This window comes from Phacochoerus africanus, chromosome 2 (assembly GCF_016906955.1).
Source record: "Phacochoerus africanus isolate WHEZ1 chromosome 2, ROS_Pafr_v1, whole genome shotgun sequence".
In the NCBI taxonomy this organism is placed as follows: domain Eukaryota; kingdom Metazoa; phylum Chordata; class Mammalia; order Artiodactyla; family Suidae; genus Phacochoerus; species Phacochoerus africanus.
The window spans coordinates 60,853,544-60,877,203 of NC_062545.1; the positions used below are offsets into that span (position 1 = coordinate 60,853,544).

The 23,660-nt window shown below is 36.4% G+C and overlaps 1 protein-coding gene across 5 annotated transcripts in view; it reads right to left on the reverse strand.

Moving 5' to 3' along the window:
* Window positions 1-17,454, reverse strand: part of EPHA7 (EPH receptor A7) — a 171,127-nt gene extending 153,673 nt beyond the window's left edge. For 4 of the 5 annotated variants that reach the window (XM_047761265.1, XM_047761261.1, XM_047761252.1 and 1 more), the window contains exons 1-3: window positions 17,124-17,453; window positions 12,676-12,740; window positions 8,451-9,120 (exon numbers count right to left, since the gene is read on the reverse strand). In XM_047761265.1, the coding sequence (XP_047617221.1) occupies window positions 8,451-9,120; window positions 12,676-12,740; window positions 17,124-17,220 (832 nt within the window). In that variant the 5' untranslated portion in view covers window positions 17,221-17,453. Of the gene's footprint in view, window positions 1-8,450; window positions 9,121-12,675; window positions 12,741-17,123 lie in introns of all 5 variants that reach the window. The other variant, XM_047761272.1, reaches the window with a different exon arrangement.
* Window positions 17,455-23,660: the final 6,206 nt, after the last annotated feature.

Consider the following 23,660-nt stretch of genomic DNA (forward strand, 5'->3'; position numbering starts at 1 on the left):
AAAGTATCATTGATTTATACTGTAACATTATCTGCTAGAAACTGATGCCAATTTAAAATTCCACTAAAAAATATAAAAAAGTGACAATATACTTGCCAATGTTAGCGTAATTAGAAAAGTTCTGTAGTCATATACTGAGTTTATGAATCATAGGAAATTAAATCAGACACATTAATTTCATATTTCCTTCCTTCTCTTATTTTTCCTCACTTTCATCAGATCTACCTTCTTCCTGTCCTTATTTATTTATTGAATAGTTACTACACACTGTTGGGTACACAAAGATGACTGAAGATGAATGAAAAGCAGTATAATTTTAAATGACATCTACAATATTCTAGAAGGAAACTGTGAGATGATTCTCATTTAAGTATCACAATGATCCATCGCCATATTTTTTAAGGAATTATGAGCAAATATCTCTGTAAGGAACAGAAGAAACTGATGAGCAGTAGTTGCTCTTGGGAAGAGGTATTATAGGACTGCAACACACAGGAATGGCACTTTTTCCAGATGTAGGTAACTTATCTGTTCAAAAACTTCTTAAAAAAATAAAGCAAGTATTACAAGCGGGGAGTGAATAATTTAAAGAAGAGTATAAAAATTGTAATGTAATGTAATATAGTTATAACTCAAAGAACAGAAATAGATTTGGGTGTCATACTGAATTAACATAATTCCCGATTTATTCAACAGTGTTAGCTTAGAGACTGGTTTCTCAGGTTTTGTTACTTTCTATTAATTTTTGTTTGTTTTGCAAATCAAGAAATATTTATAATATGTAATTTGGAAGAAAACCAATATAACCTTAAAACAAAAGTAACTTTCCCATATAAGATAAAGATAAATATACGTTAAGACCTTCTTATTTTAGAAAATGTCATGAGGCTCTTGCAACTCTCATTCTCAAGACACAGAAATAAGATTAGCAAAGAGGGTGAAATGGTTTTTATTCCTCTAACAAGGGAGAGGGAGGAGTTAAAAAGAAAGACACACAGGAGTTCCCGTCGTGGTTCAGTGGTTAACGAATCTGACTAGGAACCATGAGGTTGCAGGTTCCATCCCTGGCCTTGCTCAGTGGGTTAAGGATCCGGTGTGCCGTGAGCTGTGGTATAGATTGCAAACTCGGCTCGGATCCCGAGTTGCTGTGGCTCTGACGTCGGCCGGTGGCTGCAGCTCCGATTAGACCCCTAGCCTGGGAACCTCCATGTGCCACAGGAGTGGCCCTAGAAAAGGCAAAAAGACAAAAAAAAAGAAAGAAAGAAAGAAAGAAAAAGACACACAAACACAATGACAAATATAAAACAGGAATATGATAAAAAATAAATATAAATAGTTATATTATTCTCCTAGAAATAAATTCCTCATATCTAGGGCAGACTCCTAAGTTTGCTAATTCTTAGCATATCACCTTGCTAAGGGCTATGAGAAAAATGTAATATGGGGTTCTCATACTCAAAAGTAAAAGACTATAATCATAGAGACTAGCCTTATACAACCATAAAATTAGGTAGTGATGATAGGAATTTTAAATAAAATATTTTATTTGTCTTGGAGTGTGTAGTATATTATCAAGTTTCTCAAAGTCTTTAATAAATTTAATAAACATTCATTGGAATATTTAAGTAGTACAAGGAACTACGCTAGATACCACGGTAGGTAGGTGAAATACTTTTTGATTGTTCGGAAGTATTAGAAGCTATTAAAGGAAATTACAAATAAGGATAAAAATCAGATTGCATATGATGGTTCCTTGAGGGAAAGGGTAAAGTATTTATGAGAATCCATAATGAGAGATCATCTAATAAGGTATAAGTGCAGTTTAATTTAAAATTGCAAGGAAAGGCAAAATTTCAACAACCTGAGATGGGGTAGGCGGCACTGCAGGTAGAAAAAAAGTCACGCAAGGTAAAAACCAGAAGGAATTTGGAATTTGGAAGAGAGGTCACTGAAGAAGTTCAGGATGTATTAAGATTCGGTAACAATAGGTAATCATGAGAGGTCTTGATGGTTTGTTTGTTTGTTTGGGACCAAATACTAAGGGATCGGGCATCATAAAAACACCTATGGATGTGTTTCAGGTAGAACAAGAGGCCAGCGCCAGGCAGAAGGAACAGGTCTCTCAGGGATGATAAATTACGCAACTGGAAATTAGAAAAGAATTCTAATTGGAATTTAAGTTGGAGGGATTTAAATGCCACCCTAAGAAAGAGGGAAATTTTTTTGTAATTAAGAACCTGAAGTTTACTAAATAATACAGGTCAACTATCACTGTTGTGTTTTTTTGACAAGGAGCATTTCCGACTGCCCCCTGAAAGAAAAACCAGAATATGAAAGAGATTGAATTGGCAAAGCAGACGAAATATCTAGGATGTTGGGAAAGACAGAGATATAAGTATTTTGAAATTATTATAAATGAAAGAAAATGCTCAGCTTTGTATCATCTTCCAAGATATCCTGCAGCTATGTCTATAAAAGAGCTTGTGACAGATAAATGATCATCTATAAAGATGTAGCCCACTGTATTAGGATTCTGGAGCCAGATCACCTTGATCAATAGCAGTCAGCCACTCTATGTGCTACATGATTGTGGGTATTTAACCCACCCCTAAATGTGCTTTGGTTTTCTTACATAAAAATGTGCGCACATATCTTTTACATAAATTAATTTAAAATATAAATGTAAAACTTCAGTATGTATGTTATTTCTTTTAAACTATGTCATAAAAGTGCCTACCTACACAAGAGTTAGGAACACTTCTCTATAAGACTGTATGAATTAATACTTGTGAAATTCTTAAAAGAGCTCTTACCGTCTATTAGTAATTTTAAAACCAACAAAATCTATGACCTGTTTTTGTCGAATGCCTTGAATGTCCCTCCTTTTAAATGATTTAAACTATATCTACCATTTACTATTGTTCTATTGCCCGAGCCCTGTATTTTATACAGATGCTAACTTAATTTAAAAACCCCTGTTTTGGAGATGCAATTCAAGCTGTCTTTGCATGAGCGATAAGATTACATATAACTTATAATTATATTGCTACAAAAAGTTAATGCTCGAGATATTTTAAACGTAGAGAATAAAGATCACCCACTATTTCACCATTCTGACACACTCACTGTGGTGTCTCTTCTTTTCTGTTCCCGTCTATTCTTTTCTCTATGCATGTTTTGCCTAATTCTAAATATCGGTGTATACAAAATTTTATTATTTTTCATTCAAAATTATTAAGAGGACAATTTAAAATTCCTCTATCACATTGTGCATATTTGAAGGACAGAGTTCAATCAAGGTGATGAACTTAACTTTCAACATTTAGCTTATTTTCAATATTTCAAATTATATGCATAGCTAAAGTGAAAAAAAAAAGTTTTTAAAAAAGTTCTTTTATTTCATTGAAATATCTTCCTAGGTAAATGACCATGGATGAGATTACCAAGTTAAAGGATATTTAACTACTTGTGGCCTTTGAAATACATGTTCATTCACTCATTGTCATGAGATTACTTAGCCAACTCCTTGCTGCATTATTAATAACAAGATAATAGCAAGCATTCATTGATTATTTGCTATGTCCCAGATACTATTCTTAGGGTTTCTGCATGCATTATTTCATTCACTTCTGACAAGAACCCTATGAGGGAGGTACTATTTTTATCAGCCCCATTTTATACTTAAGGAAACTAAGGCTTAGAAAGAACTGTCCTAGTTTACGCACCTGCTATGTTGTGGAGCCAGGGTTTTAAAATTCTGTGATTCCAGCATCTATCTGAGCAATTAACCTTGTAGTGTATCTTACATTTCTGTCTATATTTGATTATAAATACTACATATTATAAAGACTCACTCGCTATTGTGAAAAGTGACGGTACGAATTACACGCTACTTTTCTGTGAAAAAACACATGGTTTTCCAGAATCTAATCAACAGATTTCAATATTATTACTTCTATTAAATTGAATAAATGTTTTAATTTATTGAATCGTATCTATGTCCATAAATTATATATTATTAAAATAATGATATATTGTTAAGTTGATACTAGAAAATAGTAAGAAGCAACTATTAGGGAAATTCCTCATTAATAAAAACTAGAAATCTATGATTATTTGAATTCCCCTTTACATGATATCATAAAAAAATTCAAAATCTTCGTTTTAATTCAGAAAATTAAAATTAAGAATATAAATAATGCAAGTAGCTCACATCTCTATGTTCTGACATATGTGCATGTAAATTGCATTACGCTGTATGATTTTTTTACTATTAGGGTGACCGTATATTTGAACATCTAGATCTGAACACTTGTGAAAGCAATAAGATGCAGTATAATAAATTAAACAATGATCTCAGGCAAACTAGGTGCATGGTCACCCTACTAAGAATAAAGTTTCATCAGTTCTTCAGTAATTAAAATCCACTGGTTAAAGACAAGGACAAATTTTAAGAAGCAGTGTGGTATACTGTAGATAAAAGACCTGAACTGACATATAGGATCCTGGATTCTCATCCAATTTTGTTACTTATTAATATCCCTGAGCCTAAGTTTCTCCATAAGTTGAAATAGAACAAAAAATAATACTTTTTACCTCTCCGTGATGTGGTAAGGATTAAATGAGAAATGAACATAAGTGTAAATGAACACCAGTGTAACTGCAAGTAACTTGTACAAATTCAAGTTATAAAACCAAGCTCCACACTTTGACAAATGCTATTCTACTTTTTAAAATGGAATAAAATTTTACAAAAGTTCCAAAATTGTATTAGAACACAATTTTATTAGTCTAATAAAATATTTTTCTACGTGAAATATAATCTGCTCTCAAATTTTAAATGACTACTTTTTATCTAACTATATTGGCTAAGTTGCACAGAAGTTATGATGAGACTGGTATGCTGTTTTCAAAAGGACTTTTCTTTGACAACTGAAGCATGCTATTTGGTATCATATATTTGAATGACTGTTAAGAAATGTGTCTTCATAAAAGCACTATGTTAAAAAATTAGACAGACGTTCTCCATATATTAGTAGATTTGAGAAATATTTGGTTTTCAAATTTGAGATATCTTTCCCAAAATCATAAAGAAAAAAAAAAACCTCTTACATCAACTGATCAAGAACTGTGATCGGCTTGCAGAGTCGCTCCTATTTCAAATTATACTTTAACAAACACTACAATGTGCCGCCATTGTAGAACCAGTGCCCAAATAAACTTGCCTTTAAGTGGCTAACCACCCTCATTTGGCTTGGGATTCACTACCATCCTCTCCCCGACACTTTAGTTTTCCTCAATATGGGTCTGGAATTTGTTTTCAAACTCTTAACAAGATCACTGAAAGGAAACGGGAGAAATACTATAAAGGCAAGCCTGGATTGATTCCAGAGGCAACTACTCTCCCAGCAATGTGTTGGAATTATGCCAAGAAGGGAAGTATTTCTGCAAACGAACATAGTGCCACAGTTAAGCATAAGGTATTTAATTCCTTTGTCAACATCACTAAGGTTAAAAATTAGGAAAGTTATATATTAGACAATTTACCTGACTTAGTGCATACATCTTCTTTCAGCTGAACCATAAGGAGGCATCTTCACTTCTTGAATCATGTCTCTAATGAACTCTCACTATTAATATCTAATTTCTCCTATTCCAATGCAGAATTCATGTAGATGACACTGAAGTAATTTTACCCTTTCTTTAAGTACCCCATTATAGTTTGCAGGTGACAATATTTTGGTACTCAAATGTGGCTACAATTCTTGAAACTAAAATAAGTGTGAATAATTTTAATAGTATTACATTTAATGAGACAATTTTGCTCATTTGGAAGAAAGTGGAGTCTTTTCTTCACAGTAAATATAATCTCTTTACCTCAGCTAAAGACTGGTTTTCTTACTAAATTCTATATACTTAAAGGTACAGAACTCAAACTGTTCCTATTTATTTTTCTTAACAAGTAAATGTAGAAATCATTTGAGTTAAATTACACAAAATGAAACAAGACTATTATTTGCTTTAAAATTTTTTAAACCTTAAAAGTGCAAGACCTTTAATGTTATATCCTATTTTCTTGTTAGGCCAACTTAATTGTGCACTTTTACGTGCATTCGTAGGTGTCCCATTTTTAATTGTGTAAGCATTTTAAATTCCACTTAGGCATCAATCAAAATCTGCATACTACTAAAACTGGTTGCTTTTACAGTGTGACGTTAAAATGTTCTTATAATAGTTATTGTTGAATCCACCATTTTCAAGTACCTTTTGTTAATTTCCAGTCAATAAGAACACGGTTTTCCATTGAATTGGTTAGATCACTAAGAATATTTCTATACTTACCCAGTGCAATAGCATTCTGCCTATTAGTAGTGATAAATCTCCATCAGTTTTTGATTTCCATATATAGGGAATCTGCAGGATGTTCTACTCAATAAGAAATACTACTACCAAGAGAAAGGGAAAGAGGACAGCAGGTAGACAGGTTTGACTCCTTCAGGAAGTGTCAAAGGAGGCTGCTAAACTGGTCCATGGGCCTGTAACCTATACCATCTCTATTTGTTTTGCTCAGAGCTTACTTCCCTGTGTCAGCCATGGCAAAGATGATAACTGAGTGCTGTGTCGTAGGCATTTTATATGCTAGCGACCATCCACATGAAGTGTTTAAGTCTTCAACCAGGACAGGAAAAATATATTTTCTCAGCTACTCCATCTAAATAGTGTGTCCAGTAGAAAGATAACAGAAGCCACAAATGAATATGTTTTTAAACTTCTAGTAGCCACATTAAAAAAAGAGTAAAACAAAACAGCTGAAATTGATTTTTATTCAACCAATACGTCTGTGTATTATTCTTTCAATATCTAAGTAACATAAAAATTACTAATGATATTCTTTTTTTTTAACTAAGCCATTGAAATTCAGTGTGTAATTCATACTTACAGCACATCTCAATTTAGAATAACCTCTTTTAAGAACTTAAGAGCCGTATGTGGCTACTGGTTACCTTTTTAAACAGCACAGATCTAAAAATTTTTTAAATTATTTCTTGAAATGTTCTACTAGAATGAGAATTTTAGGGGAAACAATGTGATTTACACACCAAACTACTAGAAGCAAGATATTTAAGTTCAGCAATGAAACAATAATATTTGCTTGGACTCTCCTTGCTTTCTGATGAAAACCAGGACAATCTGTTACTAAAAGCATGGGCTCTGGAATAAGAAAGTCCTGAGTTGAATCTCAGCTAGGACCACTCTTACTTATTAAAGTAACTTCAAGCAACAATTTACCCTTGATAGGCCCTTTTTCTTTTGTAAAATAGTAATGCTAATGTTATCTATCTCATTAAATGAACTAGTGTGTGTAAAGCACATGGAAGAGTACCTGCCCATAGTAAATTAGCAAAAGCATTTTGCTACAATAGTTGTTAGCTATTGTTCCCTCTAAATTAACTAGGATTTATAAACATTAAAATTATGCAGCTGATTTTGGGGACAAAGAATACATAAGAGTTATTTGGGGGAATGTATTATGTTTTATAGGTGGTAAGAGACCAAAGTAATATAACCTTATTATAAGACATTTTTCAAGATATCCACAAACAGAAAAATATCTATTAATTTTGAAGAACTTTGTGCCATTGTTCAAAATAGAAAAATACTGGCCAAATATTATGGCCACATAATGCTATGTAAGAGAAAATTCAGTTTCACTAGACAAAGGAAAAGGTTCACTAAGTCATATGCTATTATTGTTTCAAAACAAACAGAAAACGTCCAGCTGATGTATTCTGATAAAACTTTACTTTGGCCCATTTCCACAAAAATGTGGTCCATGTACAACATGACTTATCAGAAGAATACTCATTTTATTATTTAGTCCAGGAAAGAAATACGGTTTTGGCAGAAGCAACATCAGAGATTTAGCAAGTGAAATTTGATGATTTTTGTATCAAAAGTTTCAGGACTTATAAAAAAAAATTCTAAAGTTTTAAAATCTATTTGTATATACCTTGCATGTTAATATAGTTCTTGTTAGCAGTGCCCTTAACCTCTTTTTTTCTGATACTCACAAGGCCAGAAAATACGGGTTTCAAAAGAGGAGGAATCACACATCATTAAATCCTGATTGTCACCTCCCTCTGCCCAGTCTCCTCTCTTAAGTCTCACAGCCTGTGTGCAACTGTTGTCCTCTATGTCAAGCATGAGGCAAATTAAAGTTTAGCAAAAAATACCATTATACCAATATTTACTGCAATATTTACGGCACCTTACATACAGATATCACTGTGGGGAATCACGGCTAAGTTCAATAGTGACTTTGCTGAAGACCTACCAGATTGAGTTGCTGGCAGAGAAGACACACGTTTGAACAATCATTATTACTTAAAATCTCTAATATCAAAATAAAAAAAGTACAAAGTGGAATTGCAATAGTGCATTTTACTTACGTTCACAAGTGTCCCCTTTCTGCTGGTAGCCTGCTTTGCAGATACATTTTCCAATGGGCACTAACCATTCTCCTTCCGCACTGCAGTGCATCCTGGGGGAGTTTTCCGCCTCTTCCTCTGCACTGCTGACACATGTCCCTCGAACCTCGACTAAAGAGGAAAATTCTGAACCAGTCACTGTATCTGGAAAGATAGCTAAGTTCTCAATAATGGACCAGCACTTCTTGTAGTACACTTTGACAGAAACCAAAGCTATGCAAGCCCCTACATCCTGAAAGGCAAGATAGAATCCCTTTTTGGACAAAGGTCCAATCTCTCTCACCTCAGTGTTAAGCTTCATCTTTCTTTCACCAAGGTCACCTTGGGTAAAACTTTCATCTGCAGCAATAGTGTCTATTTTTACATAGAGGTTTTCTCTTATATTCCTGCCAGTGTCGTAGTCTGTTTCATAATAGTACAAATTAAAGGTTTCCTTGCAAGTTCCCAGGACTCCAGGAAGACTGTTACAATCCCTCAGGGTGAATTTCAATTCTACAAAAATCCTTTGTGCATTGCCTTTCGAAATCCAGTTAGTCCGCAGCCAGTTGTTTTGGTTGGGCTCCATGACCTGGCACACCTGGTATGTTCGTATTGGGGTATAGTTCTCATCCAAACCACTAATTTCTTCCCACTGTAAAAGTTAGGAAAGGTCATCAGTCATTCAGCAAAAAACAACATTTTGGTTTTGCAAGTGCATGAGGAATCTCTAGCAGAGCACGAACGCCTACCTTTGAAAGAGTTTGATGGATTCCTACACTGCCTAACACTGTAACCTTTAGAATAGAATCTCAATTTGGCTTCATTCTGATGGCAGAACATCATTTAGGTTGCCTGTATTGTTTGTGCATACAATAAATATTTCATTTCGTTTAATATCTGTTTGCTGGTGTATTAGTGTTTCTTTTTACATGTTTGTTTATGCCAATGGCTCCACTGAGATTATCATTTTTATAGACTAAAGCACCTAACAAAATGACTTAAACTGCCATTTAATGCATAGACATAGAGATACATGGCAGAATTTCTGATAACTCCGTTGACATTTTAAGTCTTGATGTTAAACTTAGAAAGTACCTAAAAACACAGGGAAGAAAATGCCAGGAGTACTCTGAAATGTAAAAGTATTCCAAAACATGCTGATATTCATAATGCAAAATCTTTCACAGTCTTTTCAAAATGAGATATGAGGGAGTAACATTTTACAGAGATATTTATTTATTGCAGGGACATATATAACATTGTCCATACTGCTGTATAACCATAAATAAGTAGTTATAAAACTGTGATTCATCTTTATAAATGAATTGCTTTCAACAGACAATCAAATGTACCTGGCAAATCAGTGTGCTGGGTCATATTTCAGTAATAAGCTTTCTGATGTTTAAAAATGTCCATTTTTCGGCTGATACAATGTATAATACAGCAAACATATTTTCACAAAAAAGGAAAATAATAAGCTTAGGCTAATTTGCAACAATTTAAAGATTATTAAACTTTGTATAATATTATCCATGTTGCTCATTAGTTAATAAATTTATTTCACTGAAAAGGCTAAAATAACAGTTGTTTATGTCCTTTCTTAACATTATTAAAAAATTCCTAACTTTACATTTATGATATCTCAGTAGTGAAATTGTCACCTACTTGTATTCATTTCCCCAACAGGAAATGTCAAATATAAAACTATATTAGTATCCAAATTCAAAGTCATATAGCATGCAATATTTAAACTATTGTTTCAAGAAAAGTAGGAAAATAAACTAATAAGCATGTGGTAATGTATTTTATTTGTAAAACTTGACCAGAAAGTTAATTTACTTAAACGAACTGTAAAATATTAATACTTACCTTTAAAGTCATTCTTAGAAAACCAACAAGACTGACAAATTAGCAATATATTATAAATCAGAAATGGCTTGTGATAATATGTAAATGCTACAATTTTATGATACATATCATCAAAAGTCCTCAAATACAGCAAAGAATCCATTAACATGTTCAGCTTTTATTCAACCCAACTTGAGTTTATGACTAGACAATGAGTTACATAGTTTCCCGGGTCAGTTAGCTGCTCATAATCTGTTTGAATGACACTTAGCCAAATATAACCAAATTCATCCATGTGGACAAGCAGATTTTTAGTCTCTTAATTAGGTTAAAATTATTAAAAGAAGTAAAACTAGTAATAGCACCAACCAAAAAATGAAAATTTCCAAAGATAAATGTGCTCATTTTAACAATTCCCTAGTTAGAAGAAACTAAGGTTAATTATTAGGAAGGACTATATCTCAAGAATTCCTTTTTCTAGTTACAAGAACAACTATATGATTTTGTTCTATATATGAAAAGTAAACTTTACTACCAATGAAACTCAGTTGATTTTAATTTTTACTTAAAAATTGACTCCTGATGGAAAAATTTCAACATAACCAATGTATAAATAACAAATAGTGAAATAAATGCATTTAATGCAATTTTTGTTTTATTATCTCACTAAGAGACTGCTATGATTTCTACAAATGACACCATTGGGAAAGAAGTCTTAATTTGGCTAACATGCTTTTATGGTATGCTTGTGAAATTACTTCCAGACACTTATGTCTTAATAACATTTTATTTCCAGTTAGCTATTTAACCACATGTAAGCCAATCCACTTCATATATGGAATATATTGTCAATCATCATTTTCTAATATTATCTGTTCATTCCTACAGATATCTAGGGTTACTAGTTAACTCATACTTTGAACAGATAAAATGTCCATTTCAGTTCAAGATAACATACACGATCACACTTTATCATTTTGTGGATTATATGGATGAAATATTACAATCACATATCAATTTACTTCTCTTTAGAAATAAAAACATCCTCTATCTCTGTTTTAATTGATGGATGGTACAAAAATGAGCCATATCGGTCATTGGCAAGAAAAGTTATTCATTTTTTTATTGTGAATATTTTCCTATGATGTACATTATTTTACTCATGGAAATGACTTTACTTTTAAGAAAAGCATGACATTCATACTTCAGCATACTTTTTATACTCAATCTGTAAACAACTGCCATTTTTTCATAGCTTTGTCTGACCTATACAGATAAGTGCAATATGATCTTAGGCATCTCTCAAATATTAATTTACTACGAAATCTAAATACTTTAAACAGATTTGCTTTGTTCACATTTTGCATCCTTAAACTAATTTCCAGTTTATGATATATTGATTTCACGATGTTCTTAGACTCCAAAAATCCCTTTCTGACCTTCATTCCTCTCTTTGCAAAGTTTGTTACACTTTTTACATGCGCACTTACACTTCATGAGCTTTGATTCCAGACTTTTCATTGTACGGAAGATTAACTTAAGTAACAACGGGGTACATTGCCCTTTCTTGGAAACTTCTTCCTTATTTAGGGATGAAGAACATGCCCTTTCTCACAATTAAAACAAGAATTGAAGACATAGAAACATAAACACTAAATTTAAGTAATATATCTTTCTGGATACCTGACACATAATGGTCAGAATTTTTTTAGGATGTACTTATATTTTCGTAAATTTTTATTGGAGAGTGGTAACTCACTGTAACAGATTTTTACTGTAATAGTGCAGTGCTCTGCTATCACTTCTGATTAATAAAAACAAATAGAACATAATACAAATTTTAAAGAATCCAAACAATATTTTATATCAAATTTTATGCTAAACTATTGAGCATATTACATTTTTAGGTATCAAATATATATTTAATGATGCTAAAACTTTTTTCAAAAGAGGGAAACAGATTCACATAATTCATTTAAGATTTATACACAACCTACCTGGTGATTATATTAAAGGATTATAAAGTAACTAAAGAGGTTTAAGTGAGTTTGTGAAAGCATGTTCTCTGTAATTAGTTAACATTTATAGCCTGGAACCTATAGTATGGCCCCACTCACAATAAGAACTTAAAAGAGCAGGGTTAAAGAGATTTTTTTTTTTATCCATTTTTCTAAAGTTCTAACTATCCTACTCAAAGACTTAATGTCTCATTATAAAACAAAAGATATTGAAGATATTTAAAATCAAAACAGCTTAAATATGAAGAATGTGAATAATTCCACTGGGGATGGGGGATGGTTTTATTTCTTACTTTAAAAAATAAAGTAAATAAAGTGTGATATTTTATGAGAAGCCTTACCCCATTGGGTGGAGAGGAAATCCATTCCAACTCTGTTTGTTGTGCTTTAGAATCCAGCAGTAGTACTGAAAAAGAAAGTTGCATTTCTAAATGTTAGATGAAAATCATAAACATGCTTTTATAAAAGTCATTAAAGTGGATCTCATTTTAAAAATAATTATCATTTATGATTTAAAACATATAAAGGTATTTACATTAAAGAATGACAAAATGTATACCCACCTGATAGAAATATATTCCACTTTCTTTGGGAAAAAAGATATTAGAATATAAACAATATGTTTTTAATGAAAATATTAAGATAAATTTAAAATTCAAAAGTAGCATGAAAGCAAGAGTAAAAAAAATGTGGTATATACTGATTCCATAGTATTATATAAAGAATTTTGTAAACCACTGAATGCTCCAAACTATGTCAAATATAACAACATGAATACAATAAAAGTATAATTCCATATTACTCTTCAGCCAGTCATTAATTTGTAATATTCTGCCAAAATTATTTCCTAATGCCTTTTGAGAACTGGAATTTTTTTTTTTTTAATTTTCCACACACAGTGTCTCTCTTAAGCCAAGATGAATACAATTAAAAACTATATTAAGCAATGTTATCATCAGAAAAATAAATTGTCTATTATTTACAAGATAAATTTCTGAGTTAGTCAAACATCTGTTTTCAATATTTCTATTTTTTCAATTTCCAAATATTTCAAAGCATATAGCTAATTCTCAAAATGGTATATTTAAACTTTGACTTCACTTTTAAAAACAGTTGTAGTCCACTTTTATGCTACCATAAAGCATAATGCAATTAACTTTGTATTTATAGAAATATAATAAATGCTCCTGATGGTATTAATACATTCAAATGACATGCATTAATATAACTATACTTCAAATTTGATATATTTTATTGCTTTTTAAGACAACCACCTTCCTAAAGCATGTATTCTTTGCTCAAGCTGGTTTCAGTTACATGAGTTTTTACTCTTTAAAAATATTTTTCCGACTCTATAGCATTTAAACAAATGTATCAATTAGTCCAGAAATTATGGTGAATACATTTTAAAGTATGTAAATGTGCTTACCATCAACCTCAGTAAAATGTTAAATTTGGACTTACATGAAATACATGCTTAAACTTTTCAATGATCAATGGAGGAAAAAATACGTTTAAGTAATGATATTTGTTTTGCTAAGAAAACAAAGGAACAATTGATATGTGTTCAACTCCTTTATGCTAATCAAGGTTATTATTTCCTATAACTGAAAATAGATATAGAAACATTTTCCTTTTCCAAAATATTTTATTCTTGAGACTCCCAGGGAGACCATGACAGCACAAACCTTGGCCACAAACACTTGATTCCCTTTCAAACAATAATCATTTTTAAAAGCCACACTTTTAAAATACCAAGTTGTATTTTGAACTAGGAACAATAATCATTTTTAAAAGCCACACTTTTAAAATACCAAGTTGTATTTTGAACTAGGAATATCAACAAATGTTTGGTCTACTGAATTTATATGAAGTAATTTGTAAAGTTTATTTTGTTTTTGTCCTCAACGTGAACAAACTACTGAGTTCCAGATATTTTCCTGTTGAGATGATTTATTTTATTATCATTATTTTTTTCGTTCGGTCTTCTGCACTGATAAGAGACACGTGAATTTTAAATCCAGCAGACCTTCTTGAATCTTTTTTGAGGGTGAAATAAACACTGTGATGATTGCTTACTGCACAGCCTGAGGTGGGAGCCAGGGATCCTGGCGGGGCAGTGATGGCAAACAAGAAAGAAGCACGAAAAATAAAAACAAAAGGGAAATGGGCCCCTGACCATGAACCAGCTCTAAAGTATCAGCGCCTCTGCTCTCTGGACCAGCCCGAAAGTGAGCGCTTTCGCCTTCCCGCTCAGAGCACGGAGTGCCAGGCTCCCTTCGCGCCCGCGGAGGCGTAGCCCAGCAGCCGACCTGACCCCCGGGGCGCGCTGGCCTGGGCCGGAGGACTCTGCGCCCGGACGCGCACGCCGGGGCGGGGGAGTTGCGGGGGCGGGGGTGTCGGGAGCGAGAAGCCAGGGCGCGCCCTGATAAGCCAGCTCCCAACCCGGCTGGCAACGGCGAGCGGGCAGCAGGGACCGGGGCGGGGCCGTCGGCGGGGCGTGGCGGGGCTGCCAGACCCACGCGCCCGCCGAGAGGATCGTCCATTACGCATCCGTCCTCCGCCAGACCTGGGCACTCCAGGGAGCTAGTGGCGCCCGGGCTCCAAAAGGAGCCGGGAGGAGGAGAAAGGCTTTCAGGAAGCTTCTCCTCAGAGGGAGCGGTAGCGGCAGCTTTAACGCGAGAGGAAAAACAGCGGCTGCATTTCGCCTCCAAGCGTCAGATTCTAACTTATACGTGCGCTCCCTGTATCGGGAACTAACCTCCCGGAAAGAACGTGTGCTGGAAAAGTGGAGGAAGGGGGTCCTTCATCTTCCTCTAACCGTCCCCATCCGCCCTGGGAGGCCAGGCACCTGCTTCAGTCGCTTCCCAGCGCTAGCCCCTGGGTGCCACGGCCTCGGGGTTTTCCGGCTCCCAGAACCGCAGTCCTAGACCGCCGCTGCGCGCCGGGAGCGTGGCCACAAAGAAGAGGAGCGCATTGGCCACCCCTGCGCACCTTTTAAATGGCTCACTTCTGCCTGCAAAGATTATGCAGCCTTCTAAAATCAGAATCCTCTCCACGTATCTCGCATCCAGAAGCAAACCATTCTGACTGCAGAAACCTCTCCCCCTAGTGATGCAGTTATTTATAGCTCAAACTCCTGCCGGTGTCTGCTCCAGCTAGAGCGCAGGATTTCGCCCCGGCTGTGCAAACTTTTCCTCGGGTCCCGCTACTCCGGAGGATCAATACAGGGTCCCAGGATTGAGTGTCCCTAATCGCAAATGTCGTGAGAGTAGAAATGTGGTTTTGGTATGGCTATGTGTTTCAAGCAGATACGGGCTCATCTGCAAACGCGAATCTGAGAGAGAAGAGTTAAGGTTTTCCCTGAATGGGTTCAGCATCAACACAGGTTGCAGATGTGAAAACTGGAGTCAGGAGGTCAGCTTGGATCAAGGAGTGGGACATGGCGTTTGGGTGTGTGTGGGGGGGGGGTGAGTGACGGAAGAGGGATGCATGAAGGTAATTTTAAAAAGCAGCACTAAATCACTAAGTTTTCAGGGACAGACGAAGCGAGTATCGATACGTATCCACACCCGATCACCACCATGACCCAAATCTGATAACAAATTCCTCCTCCACACTTCAGGAACAAATAATTATTCGTATTCTGCTTTTAAAATCGGAAAATCAACCCTAGACTTAGAGCCTGGAAAATACGGAGGAAGGCGGGTAGATTGTGACACTGGTCAGAAGCGAGACGTTTTCATTGACAATTTATTTTTCCCCAGCTCCAACTACAGGCACCGAAAGGTATTTTACCTTCTGTCAATGGTTCAAAGGAGAAGGTGGGGGGGGGGGAGCCACAAATAGTGGTATCTGGCTGCTCAACTGAATCCTGCTCTCATCTACCAGAACTAGCCCTCGGGGTCCAAGTCTTTTGCAAGGTTCGGCCACTCGGACTCCTCAAATCCCGGACTGTGGGGCAGAGGTTTCGGGACGTCTTGTCGCCCAGGCAGCATCTTGTTATCAATTGCATAGCCCCAACCGGCTCCCAGCCTCCCCCGCCTGGCCAAGCCCCCTGGGCTGCCGCTGTCCCCGTGGCCGCTGGGACCCGCGCAGCGCGCGCTGAATGGAGATGTCTCCGGCCCGCCGGGCGTGGGACGCGCGCCGCTCGCTGCTTCACCTCCACGGCGTTATTGTTCCGCGCCGGCGGCCGAGCGCCAACCGCAGGCCCGCGCCTTCTCCTCCGACGCAGTGAGCACTTTATTAGTAACCCGAACGTTCGGAGCTCACACGAGTCAGGGCCCCTTTGGGAAGGCTCTGGACTCCAGCCGCTTTGCCGGCGGGCTGGCCAAGACACTAGAGGCTGCACTCTCCAGTCTCCGACCAACTCCGACTGCAGCTTAACCTCAGAGAGACAAACGGCGAGAAGAGAAGGAGAGGGCCAGAAGAGAAGGAGAGGGCTAGAGGAAGAGCTCTGAACCGCCCGGAGTCCCAGAGAAAGAGCTTGCCGGCAGTTTCCTCTCCCCCGCCCCCCGCCTCCTTGCTCACGCCCTCCGGACAGTCTGCACCAGAAATCCCGCTCCCGTCGGTTGCACCGCCTCGGGCGCAGGGCTGCAGGCGGCTCGGAGCAGCCCCGCTAGCCACCCGCCAGCCAGGAGCAGCCAGAGCGGTGAGGGGGCGGGGAGCCGGCGGGGGAGGGTCGCCCCGCGCCGGAGGCGCGGTCCGTAGCCCGGCGGACCAGCGGGCTCTTGCAGGTAGACAGCTAAATAAATAAGTCAGAACAAACTTTGCTTTCCCATCACCTTACCTTCCTTTGCAGCCTGCGCCTCCCCGGTATGTGCAAAGCGGAGCAGCCAGATGTAGCATAAAATAATCCATGAAGGGTGCCGAGTTTGAAAAACCATGGTGCATGAGCAGGTTTTATCGTAGGTTTCAGTTGAGTCGTAGCTTTTTAAATGGTGTTTGCTCCGAAGTGTTGTTGTTTTTTTTAATTTTTTATTGCGCTCCACGCATCGCTTCCCCTTCTCGATCTCCGGCCGGCTGTTCCACGTTTAGCTTTTTTAATTTTTTTCCCCCTCCTTTCGTTCCCACCGTGTTTGCTGCCTGCAAGTCTCCGACTGCAGACCGGCCGCTTGCTCCACACTCCAATAATATCAATTAGGGGGAGGGGGCGGGGCTCCGAATCCAGAGCCTCCGCCACTTGGGCTGAGTGGCAGGCGCAGCCGGCCTGCCAGGCAGCGATTCCCAGGGCCTAGGGGCGGGTCCTCACGAAAAGGCCGCCCCGGCCACGGGGGCGGGGTTCGGGGCGCGGGCCAATCCGCGGCGAGCGGAGTCAGGTTGCGGGTCCAGGATTCCCTCCAGGTTCTGAGCTCCGGGCCACCGCTGGATGCTCCAAGAAGGAGAACATGGATGGTAGCCGAGGTGCGTGCTGCTATAAACACTTTGTTTTTAGCAACTGCAGCTTTCGTGGAGCAGAATCAATCCGAAAGTAACGCTCCCAATTTATAGTCGTGTATAAGCGGTACTCCTCACGGTCTTTAAGCAACCAGAGGCGATGCAAGCCATCTCTCAGCTACCAAGCATGCAGCCGGGACAGTGAAATGAGCTGTGCCTTTAAGTAAAGTGCCTTTTACTTTTTTTGTTGTTACTATCTCCGCGGGTCGAGTAACTTTGTTCTTTTTCTTTTTTGAAGGGTTACTACTTCTCTTTTTCTGTTACTCCAAAGGTAGTCAGCTCTAGTCACCATCATTCTCTGGAAGAATAAAAGTAACTAAATGTATTGTATTCAAACAATGTTTCCTAGAGTTTGCAACAAGCTCTGACAAAAGATGTGAAGGAAAAGGGAGTGAAAAAAGGAAGTCTTTTGTTTTACGTGCCCCCTTACCCCCGACCTATCATTTCACAATAGTTGGTTGGATGAAGTAGGACCTTAAGAGAGAAACTTCGGAAGGTTCCGCATCATTTTTCTTACATGTTTATCATTTTCTGAGATTTTCCTTTTCCTAAGATTGCCCCACTTTGATCGTTTTCTATTTCGCTGAATAAATTGCATTTAATTTTAAAGAATGCTACCAGGCATTACATTAAAATTAAAAGCAAGACCTCTTTCGCAAATATTGACTACTTTTCAATAATTATTCCAAGTTATCTTTCAAAGGCAAACTAAGAATAAAAAAACGTAACCAACGTCTCCAGTTGATTTAGTCTGACTATAATACTGAAGACAACTCCTTAGGGGAATGCCTTTATTGTTAGGCAGTTTTGGACACTTTGCAATTCAAGAGATGGGTGATACAGTAAGAGGAAAAACGGTTTAACTTTGCCAAATAATAAAATCCAAAGATCACAAAGAGTCAGTTGATCATATTTTTAAGAGGAGCTTCATTTTCTTCCCGTCCTGTATTTCTTCTCTTAAAAAAAAAATTCTGTCATTCATGATTTGCCTTTATTTATGAGAGGCAAAAAGTTTGACCTCCCCTTAGACTCCAAACGTTTGCTACCCTTTCTGTCTGGAAAGGTTAAGTAAATTGAGTTGTTTTGGGTATTTATAGCAAAGACTTTTCAGAGATCACAGATCTTATTATTTATTTTATGGAAAATTGTCTGCTGTAGTTTTTACTTGCCTAATGCAATTACGAAAAAGGGAGAAATGAGATTTCCTTCCCCTCTAACCTTTCTTTGGGTCTGTAGTTTATTTTTTAAATGTTACTTGTTCCTAGCCATTACACCTATTAAATATTTTAGAAATTGTATCTAAAAGCATCTTAAGTGCCCTTTAAAGGATGCATAGAAAATGTAAACTGCCTAATAGATTAACCTTGAAAAGAGACAAAAAGATGTAGAGTGCACTTGTTACAGAGATCAAGCAGTATTTAACCAAACAGATGCTTTAAGAGTAAAAATTGTAAGGTAAAACATTAGAACTAAAAACATAAATCCCTACACATAGGCAATAAAGCTATTAATCTCACAAACTCACATATATTAAACCACGCTAATAGTTAAAAAAATTCTCCAGGATTTCAACACTTTCCCCAGGGTTTCATCCCCACTTCTTAGAATGACACCAAGGTAGCCTTTAAAGTTTAAAATATTCCTTTCATCTATTGAATGACTAATACTCAGTGATGTGAATACAAATACTTTTCCATTAAACCAGAAACCGTAGAAGTAACATCCTTCACTCTGATAAGTGTAGGTGGTATAAGGAGCCCACTTATTGGGTTCCTTTCTCTATCAGATACAGGGGCATGTTCAGCCTCTCTTTTATTTTTAGAGACAAGAGGCTTCACATTAAATGCACATGTGCCAGACTGCTGACAGTTTTTCCTGCAGAGTTGCACAATGATACTCATTTTTAGTTTTAACAACCTTCTCTTCTTTCTTTTGTATCTAGGTATATTGATGTCATGGAATTCAAATAAAAGTGAATGACTTAGTCAAGAAAACTGCATTATACTGTATTATACAGTATATATTTTAACAAATTGGCATTGGACTGCATTTGACTTAACTGCAAAGCTTATAAACTTCTTTGCACATGAAGCTATTGAAATTTTTTAAGAAAGTTCATAAAACTTGTATTTTAAAATAACTTTAATAGTTAATTTCTTTATATCACTTTAAGATGGTTTATTTTAGCTTCTTACCTATGATTTGTGCATACTAGCTCTAAAGCAAATTTTAGAAAAGTAAATCTATGTGTGTATATAAAATGAATTAAATATCATTTTTGTGAGCAATACCAAATGGTGTCTATACAACCAACACATGTGAGTTAAAGCAGAAATTCCGAAAACTGTTTTTTTTAAATTTTTATGTATTCATTGTGAAATGCACTTGATAGAATAACCTACTTATATTTAAGCAACTTTAAATAAATGGAGAAAAGAGACCAAAACTTTAGAATTACTATTTATAGACCTTCTTCCAAAACATCTGTCATAATTGTATAGCATAATGATGAAAAATGCCAATTTTGAGATGCAAAGAAGACATATTTTTTTATCTAATTGCTAATAATCACACATAACTGTACATATATGAAAATAAGTGTACACATTCAAGATACACATTCCAAATGAGGGTTTAGCAGTTATCTTCATTTAACTTGCTTTAACACTAATACTTACTTCACTATTAATCTCTGGGGAAATTCTTGATTTTCAGAAAGAAATAGTCACTTAGAACTAAGTTCTAACAACTTCAGGGAATAAGCTCAGTGAATTTTCACATAAAATCGTGCGTGTGTGTGTGTGTGTGTGTGTGTTAACCCAGCCTTTAGAAGGTAAAGGAAGACCCTGAGATTTCAGTATGTTACAAATCCAAGGCTGCCAAACTAAATAATTAACCACAACGAAATCAAAGGGCTGTTTCCGAACCTACTACGTTTGCATACATTCACAGCTGGTAAATGTGAAAATGCAAGTTCATCACAGAAAAAGGGGTAATTTAAACTGAATTAGAAAAGGTACTATGCAGAAGAAACTGATAATAAACAGAAAGGAAACATTAGGTCTCAGTTAATAGATACTACAGAAAATTGGGTTCTCTGTGATTTCAGTCAAAATGTAAACAATCTTTCCACTGTGCAGGAAAATCACTTACATATTTACATTAGCATGATTTATGTGGTATATATAAAATATTTATTTGCAGTCCAATGTGAAAAATGTACATAAGTTAAGCTCAGAAAAATATAGTAATAATTTTACTTATTCTTAAAAATTTCAGATTTAGCTAGCAATGTAGGAAGTCAGAGGTCAGGAATCAAATCAAATAAGTCAAGACTGTATTTTGCACATTAATAAAAGTTCATTCACTTTTATATGGTCATATAAATTGGTGATGTTTAGGAGATTACAATTATAATTCTTTAACTGCAAGTACTGAGTCAATTCAAGACAGGTTAACAAAAATACAATTTATATGAAAATTATGAATCCAGTTGAATAAGATGTCACTCTGAAATTTTCTGATCACCTAAAATATTCAATATTGTTAAATCAAATAACTTATTGACTAATATTCAAAGATCTACTAAATATAGCATAGAAATATGACACATTATACTCAAAATCACTTAAAGCATATCCAATGTGCTTAACATTTTTTTTTTTTCAAATTTGATTTTGCCTGGGGAGGCTCTTCTTTTCCATCACTTAAACTTCATAAATCTAATGTGCTTAACATTTTTTTTTTCAAATTTGATTTTGCCTGGGGAGGCTCTTCTTTTCCATCACTTAAACTTCATAAATCACCAGCATGGATAGGAAGAAGCTTAAATTATGCAAATTACATCTACATGTTTTCATGGTTTCTCATTTTGCAACTTTTTAGCTCTTCAAACCCGTTGAATTTTCAGGTATCAAGGAGATAATTCAATGACCACCAGGGGGCATCAGGATTTCTGGGTGTCCTAGCCAACAAACTCCACACTGAATAAGGATGAGGTAATTATGAAATCATATACATATATAATTATGTATATATATATTTGTATATAACTTTATATATATATATATAATTAGTACATATTTGTCCCTTTCACTCTTTTAGGTTTCTTGTACTCTTTACATATACCACCCTACTAAAGGCCTTTGTAAATATTTGTGAGATGTTCTATAATCAATTTCAGTTTATTCAGGCCATAGTTAACTGAAGAGGCTCCAGAGGCACCTTAGAAGTGAACTATATTACAGAAAAGCTCTCTCCAGTTCTTTTAAACCAAACAGCTGAGGGAGTTCCCATTGTGGCTCAGCAGTAACTAACCCCTGGGGTATCCATGAAGATGCAAGTTAAATTCTTGGCCTCGCTCAGTGGTGTTAGGGATCTGGGGTTGCCATTAGCTGTGGTGTAGGTCGTAGACATGACTCGGATCCTGCGTTGCTGTGGCTGTGGCGTAGGCTGGCAGCTGCAGCTGTGATTTGACCCCTAGCCTGGGACCTTCCATTTGCCACATGTGCAGCCCTAAAAAATAAATAAATAAAAATAAACCAAACATCTGAGGAACTCTGACTCTCCATATAGACCTCAGATAGTCTATTCCTTATTTTCACCCACTTTACTCCCAGAATCTTTTATCCTGGAAACAGAGCCAGTCTGGGCTTGATATTCCCCTGGACTCGACAGTTCTGAGTTTTTAACGATCCTGTGACATTCCTAGAACCCTTTAGCTTGAGAAACATTTTATAGACCACTTCTCCCTGCTAGTCGTCTGCCATGGTTAATACTAAAAGCAAAATTCTGTCAAAATCTGCCTGGTAACTTCCAAGAAAATCTAAGGAAAGGTCTGAACAATAGTAATTTTAAGCTTCAAAGTAACTTAGAATCAGAGTTTCTGGGTAAGAGGGAAATGAATTCATGAATTGTGTGCTGTAAAATTATAATGCTGTGGACACGTTTCCCACTGACTACAGGTGGAATTCTGTATACTGCCAAATGTAGTGCCTTACCCCACCCCTTAACGTGGCCTATAGTACATTCTCTGATTATCTGTGGAGAAAGAGAGCACATTTGTATGACACAAGGACCCTCCTGAGAGGAAAGATATTTTATGTCCCTAACCCAATCCCATTTGAATTTCAACATTGGTAGAAGCTTCAAAATATTAGAATGGCTCTGACTGAGCTCAAGTACCTCAAAGAAGTACTTACTGTAAAGGAAGGAAAAATCTGGGCTTAAAATGTGCCAGGTGAAATATGCCTAAGGCTCAGCAGACCTCTGAGCCCAGCGACCCAGGTATGGTGTTAGTACTAATTATTTAAAAGAGCTATACTGTTGTAGCTCAGATCTGGAGGGACACTACAGAACAAGGCATCTCTGCAGCAAATCTGTGTGGAGCTAGGTTTCAAAAGGACAGTATGGTTGTGAGAAAAAATGAAGTCACTAGTGGACCAAACATATGAGTCTTTGGGAAGAGATCTGAACCCTTTGGACTGATTGTACTTCTTGGAGTTTTCAGACAATTCTGGAGAGAAGAAAGCCTTAAGAAGGAGATGCTAGATTCTCCCTTAAGTTGAAAAAGCCAAATTAAAAGATGGTGACTATATTTCTTCTTGATGTGAATCAAATTGTTTACAGATTCACAATCTAAAAAACATAATATTTCAGAAAAAATACTGACAGAAACCTCAGAAATAGGATTTTCAAGTATTAATAAATATTTAGAAAGGCACAGAGGGCATATGCACATGAATAAAGCATAGCCCAATACTCACAAGACCTAACACCATCAGGATTCCTTTGTGACTCATGTTTCCTTTTAGAAACAGGGAGATCATATGTTGAGAGAAATAGGTTACTAGCCAGTTTTACTCAGTGTGGATTTCAGCCATGTCAACAA